Below are 6,357 nucleotides of genomic sequence, written 5' to 3'. Positions count from 1 at the left end.
AAAGCTAACAGTAAAACACAATGTCGGGAGCAACTAAAGGACTTGCTAGCTGACTTAATTGATAGCTGACTGTGTGTCCAGGCAGGACAATTCAATCCTCTGCTCTGGCCATTCCTAGAGAAATTGTTCTCTTCGGAAGAGAAAGTGGGCAGTACCACAGCACTGCATGCTACACGTCGGGCCACAGGGATGCAAACACTTTGAGAACCAGCCGTGTCCCCTCTCCCTCTGCCAGCCCAGATGCTCTTTGACTCACTGTACACATTCTCTGCTTGTTTGGACTGAACCTTTCAACCAACCTCTGAAACCTTTTTCTCAACTCACCTAACAGTTACTGTCATTTACAACAGACCTGTAACAATTTACAGTTACTGTTTTAAAACCATCAAGATACAATCTGCATCTGGTGGATCAATCTCTTTCAAAATCAAACCCAAGAACTCGCATGATCAGCTTTTAATTGCTAGGATAACTATAGTTAAAAAAAAAAAAAAAGAAAAGAAAACACAACCAAACCAAACCAACAACAATAAACCAACAGAATTTCATTTTACAGCACAAGAGGAAAGAGCGTCTCTGTGTGAACACAGTCGACTTACCATTCTAATGTCAACGCTGTAGAAGCCTTCCCTTCACATAAGCAGTCACCAGCAAAAGGAGGACCAGTGGATTCAGCACACGAGCAGTAACAGCACTGCATTCTCTACCAGGTACTGATAGAAGGCCTGGAAATTAACATCCCTCTCCCAGTAGAAAAATACATTTTTTTCAATTGATTAGACCTTAACGCTGTCCCAGCTGAGGGCAAAAGACAATCTGGATTTATTGAATGTTAACATTAATTTTTATTAATGGATAATTTTTATCTAATGCATACCCATTTTTTTTTCCCCTTGGTTAGTGTTTATAAACTTTTTCTTAAGACATTAAGTATCTTTTTGTGTTCAATGTGGCCAATAACATCTTTGCTTTCCTGTCTGATTTAAATTGTTGCTAACATCTTACCTCTTTTCCGTGTATCAACTTGTCTTGTTGGAGAATACTCCTCCATGCCTCCCCCCGTAAATCAACCCTAAAATCTACTTAAGGTCTATAATAAGCCAGGAAGGAAAAGAAAAAAGAAACTAAGGGTATAGCCAACCTTTTTAATTAGAGTATATTGTACTTCCAAACTGGATACACTAGAAATTGGCAATGCAACATAAGATGCAAAGGAATATACCAGTTACTGTCAAAATGACCCTGTACAGCCTTATAATGCAAAAAGCTTTATACAATACAAATTTTTATTAATGTACACAAACCTTGACAGAAGGATATCTGAACATAATACAAGTTAAAAAAAAAAAAAAAAAGACAGAAGAAAGAAAAAAAGTACTGAGAACTTTAACTGAATTACTGAATGGAAAAACACACTACCTTTCATTAAAGAATGCATAGGGATAAACCAGTATGAAATTAGCTTCATGGTGGGGGGAATTTATCAGAACTGTTGGTCTTTATAGTAGGAAGGGGTATCTCTGGAGAACATTCCTTTCTTTAGTCTTGAAACTGCAAACCAATTATTTTAATATGCACGAGCTCTGATAAATACCGTTTTTCTTTTTTTCTTAAAAAAATAAAAACCTCCTAACACACTTTTCCTTACAGAGAAAACTTCTATAACTTACCAGAAAGAATGAATTTATCCTTTCCAAAGTGCTAAACAAATTTCCCAGGTACATTAAACATTACTATGTCAGATACTGCTACAGTGGACCATCGTTGAACACATGGCGTTTGTATGCTGACAGCTCCTTCTTGGAAGTTCCAGCCCTAATTACATTGCAGCTTGAGTTACAGAAAGTAGCCTAGCAATATTTGTACTTCCTCCTCCTAGACAGCTGTACTTTACCTGTTGGTTTGAAAAATAAGCTTTTTGAGTTGGAAGTGTTTCCTCTGCTATGGTGGGGTCAGAGATAGATGAGCTGAGCGTATTGTATAGAACTGGTATAGTTTCCGGATGCAGATTGCATATTTCATGCTGTTGAGATACTCTTTTTTCTTTTTTTTTTTTGCCTTTTTTTTTTTTTTTTTTGCTTTGTGTATTTACTAATAGAGCACTTTCTATTTTGTCTGTACTCCCAGCGGAGTTGCCAGGAGTTCTGATGGAGTAAAGCATGGCAAACAGGGCCCTGAGTTACTTGCATTGTTTTCTAAGGTTTATACATGCTTTGGAACAGATGGCTTTTCTTTACTGCGTAGACAGACAGAACTGCCACATGCTCGTTAGAACCAAAACTGTCTGCTGGAATGTAAACAAAATGGTGGGACTTCTCTGCCCTTCAATTAATAATTCCAAACAATAACTGGCTACTCTTTTGGATGTCTCCCCTTGTAAATAGCTTCCAGGATGTTAAACAGGAGTGCACAGATCAGGATGTACTCCCCGAACAGGGAGAGTTTGGTCATGACAGTGGAGGATGTTTGGCCATCCCAGTGCAAAACAAATGTAGGAATCTTGCTCACAGATTAAATGATGCAAATTTTGCATCAAAAAGTATTTCTACACATGCTTCACTTAAGAAGTAATGAAGATTGAGATTATGTTTCTACTTGCGTGTATGGCTCAGAGCCTTTGTGGACCAGAAATGCCTTCCTGAACTGGGGCACTGCATTAGTGCTGTCACAAACAAGGGACTGGCTCCAACTGGTCTGTCAGGATCTCTCCATCCCACAACAACCTGTAGAAGAAGCTGCCTCAGGACAGCATGAGGGTGGATGGGTAGCACATCAGATGCGCCTCAGCACATCTCTTACAGTGGCTTGGCCAAGGGAGGGAGAGGGGGGACTGAAAAAAGCTAAGTCAGACATCTCCAATACCTGGTGAAAGACAGCGAGATCCAATTCCGAGAGACACCATGGAAAATGATAATCCAGTAAGAAAGCATTCCTGTAAGTCATGCGATAATTCTGAAATGCTTCGTATTTTATACTTCCAATTTTAATGCAGAATATTTTTAATTCTGATCTTTCTTCCTGGATATTAAGTTGTCTATGAAACAAATCAATTAACAGTCAGCTTTTCTTCTTTAAGATTGCTGTTGTCATTTTGAGATTAACAAAGGTTATACAACCAATCCACATTTGCTTCTTCCTGCAATAAAGTGCTACATATAACATGTCATTTTAATGACCACAAAGTAAGAGCATTAAATAAGTATAAAGTTAGCTTCCTAGCAGTGTACACTCTATCAGCCATTAACAAAAAAGAATAAAGTATTACTAATAACATAGAGGGTATTGATAGGACCATAGAATCTGCAAGTACAATTGAAATAGTGAGGGTATAAAAGAGAACTGTATGGTTCAAACAGTATCTTTTTTATAGCTTTATATTTCAAAGAAGTTACTGGTACCTTTTCAAATATACAGTCATATTACCTTCATCCCACAGAATTTTTTCCTTTTTTTTTTTTTTTTTTTCAAGTGAGAAACAAACTAGTGCAAGACTAAAGCACTGTGCAAATCTGCCTTTTTTTTTTTAGTCTGAGTATTTATACCCAGAATTTATCCATACCCTTTGTAAAAATCCCCTTTGTTGGATTTTTTTTCCACCATAGATTTCTAGTTACACAAGTTGTTCCTGCAAACTAAAAGGTAACCACTGCATAATACAGCATATATATATCTATACATAATATTTATATGCCCTTTTAAAACAAAAGATGTATGCTATGGCCCAGGCTCAGGTGTTTGTTATACCTGCGTAACAGCTGAGAAGAATTGGGCCTGCTGTGTGGGTGTGTAGACTGCATACACTGCATGTGCATGTGCGTGTATACACACACACACACACACCTTTCATCATCATACTGTCACCCTGCCGTGCTGAAAGCCATTTCTTCCTTATCAGCTCTACCCAAAATCCTCAGACCTTGACAACTCAATACAAGGCAGCAAACAACTAAAGGAAGCTGCAGGCAGCACTGAAATCATGCACCAGGCCACCCTGAACCAAGAGTTACTCCTGCCACAACTCTACAGTTCAGGGGGGCACAGAGTGCAGGGAAGGAGCAAGTGTGTTCAAAGGGGAAAAATAATAATTAAATAAGCCAAGACAAGGGATGTGCAAAAGCAGTGTCATGGCACGCTACAGACAGACTCTCTTTCACACACCCACACGCACACGAAGACCAAAAATAAAATGCATCAATATGTAATCTTACAAGTGCTGATTGCCATTAAGGACACTCTTTTTCAGCTTAACAAGACAAAATAGTTTCTTAGATAAGAGTACTGGGAACATGCCTCTGAAGGTAGAAGTATGCAGTAGGTCACCTCTTGAAGATTTAATAAAGCAGCTTTCATGTCAATGCAATAAGTATACACAAAGCCATTTTCTAAACCTTACTAATGGTATAGTACAAGTGTTCGTTACCTCTTCGGTCTACGGTTTGCAGCAATGTATGTATACCTGCTGGGTTTGTCAGGGTATTTTTGGTACAGAATGGAACTGCCCTCAGACAGTTTCTGCCCTTTCTGTTAGTCCAAGATAGGCAAGGAAGGAGTGTTTAGGTGAAGAGGCACCTCCCGGTGCAGTCTGAGGTCTGGGTGGATGGAATGTGAGATCGTAGTGTTTTTTGGGGAAAAACATTGTTAAAGGAATAAGGTGGGCAAACTCTGAGTTCCAGTATTTATCAAAGCACAGGGAAGTGCCGTTGATGGCCAAGGCTTTCACCGCCAGGTTTGGCTCTGCCCCACCGCTGTGTGCAGCCGACATAGCCACTGTCTGCAGAGCCTGGGAGGCAGACATAACTGAGAGGGGTGACAGGAGGTTTCTGGAGCTGTTCACTGGTAGGAGTGGACTGGCTTCCTTGGAGGTTGAATACTGGCCCTTCTTCTCCTCTTCGGAGCAGTCCCCGTTCTGGTGCTTCTTCACATGGCGGCTGAAGACAAAAGGGTGGGTAGTCTTGAACAGGCACTCATCGCAGCTGAAAGTCTGGCGTGGAGCATGCTTCAGTTTCTTGTGCAAGTTGAGATTGTCTTTGCGTTTGCAGCTGTAGCTGCACTGGTCACAGTGAAAAGGGCGCTCGCCAGTGTGGACACGCACGTGTTCAATCAGCTTGTTGGCCGTCTTGGACAGGTAGCCACACTGGTCGCACTTGTAATGGTTGCCAAGCCGGTGCTCTCGGATGTGCATCTCCAGCTCCAGCTGATTTGCTTTCACTGTCTGGCAGATCCGACACTTGTACTCCATCTTGTAGTGAGTCTTCAGGTGGCACTCCATCGCTGCGGGGCGGTTAGTGGAGTAGATGCAGAACGGGCACCTGGCAACACAGCAGGGAAGGGCAGGGAGAAAAAAGAGGAGTCACTCAGCTGGAAGACCTGCATTCCTGGGTTAACCCCAACAATCAGCCCCTCTCTGACCTACTAAAGCAGAAAAAAAGGCACTTAGCCCTCCCTGTACAGTCTCTTTAGAATATTTGATTGACCTTGACATGCCTCTACTTAGAGTAGCTTTGCCCATTAACGGCAGCAGAGCTCGCTCGTTCCTTGGGAAGCACCGATTCACTCTGAAGGAGCATCCCTTAATCGTGCTGGCTTACCTCCACGGGGCGGCTTCTGCAAAGCAGGCCAGGTTGTGCAGAGTGGCTGACAGGCTCACAGGTGCTTTGTGTAATGACATTCTTAGTGTTTGCACAAAGTCACTTTTGCCATTTTGTCCATTCAGAACTGGTTTAAAATGAATGCTTACAGACGAATATGAAAGCAGCTGTTTAAGTAAAGATGGAATAAACTTGTAATACCACATGTACAGCAAAAGCCTAGAAAATTCCTTTTATGTGACCTTGAACAATAAGCTTGCTGGGTATCCAGCTAGAAACAGCTGAAAGTTGGTCTGCTGGATGATTTGTAGGGATTCCCATTGCTGGGAGATGAGCTAGCCCACGCTCAGAGGGTGTGTGTGCTTGGCAGGGCTTGCCTACAGCTGCCTCTGCCACAGCAGGAATTGTTCTTGTGGGGGAACAGGATGTGGGCTCTGCTTACTCACAGCAGAAAGCGTCCGGACCAGGGTGGACATGGCAAAGGGCCTCACCCCTGGTTCCTGAACCAGGAAGGGCTGAGAAGGCTGGAGCCTTGAAAGCTTGGAAGTGAGCCTGAGCTGAACAAGCCCGGACACCAGCGAAACCGAAGCACACCAGCTCCTGCTTCATATTGTTAAGAGGAAGTTGGTGAAGACAGCTACCTGCCAGGAATCTCTGCTGCATTAAACAAAGCATACTGCCTTCCAGGTCTAGCTCGTGAGCTAAAGGAGCAAGCCTAGATAAAAAGATAGAGCTCGTGCACCTGGCTGCTGTCTTACAGATGCCTCCA

The 6,357-nt window shown here is 42.1% G+C and overlaps 1 protein-coding gene across 1 annotated transcript in view; it reads right to left on the bottom strand.

Annotated features, from left to right (window-relative positions):
- Positions 1–3,444: 3,444 nt before the first annotated feature.
- ZNF827 (zinc finger protein 827) overlaps positions 3,445–6,357 on the bottom strand; it is a 79,888-nt gene continuing 76,975 nt past the window's right edge. The window contains exon 14 of the mRNA XM_032186251.1: positions 3,445–5,309. Within this exon, the coding sequence (XP_032042142.1) occupies positions 4,502–5,309 (808 nt within the window). The 3' untranslated portion in view covers positions 3,445–4,501. The remainder of the gene's footprint in view (positions 5,310–6,357) is intronic.

The sequence above is a fragment of the Aythya fuligula genome, chromosome 4 (assembly GCF_009819795.1).
Source record: "Aythya fuligula isolate bAytFul2 chromosome 4, bAytFul2.pri, whole genome shotgun sequence".
Lineage (NCBI taxonomy): Eukaryota > Metazoa > Chordata > Aves > Anseriformes > Anatidae > Aythya > Aythya fuligula.
The sequence above is the reverse complement of the archived record's forward strand: the minus strand, read 5'-3'. Positions and strand labels throughout refer to the sequence as shown.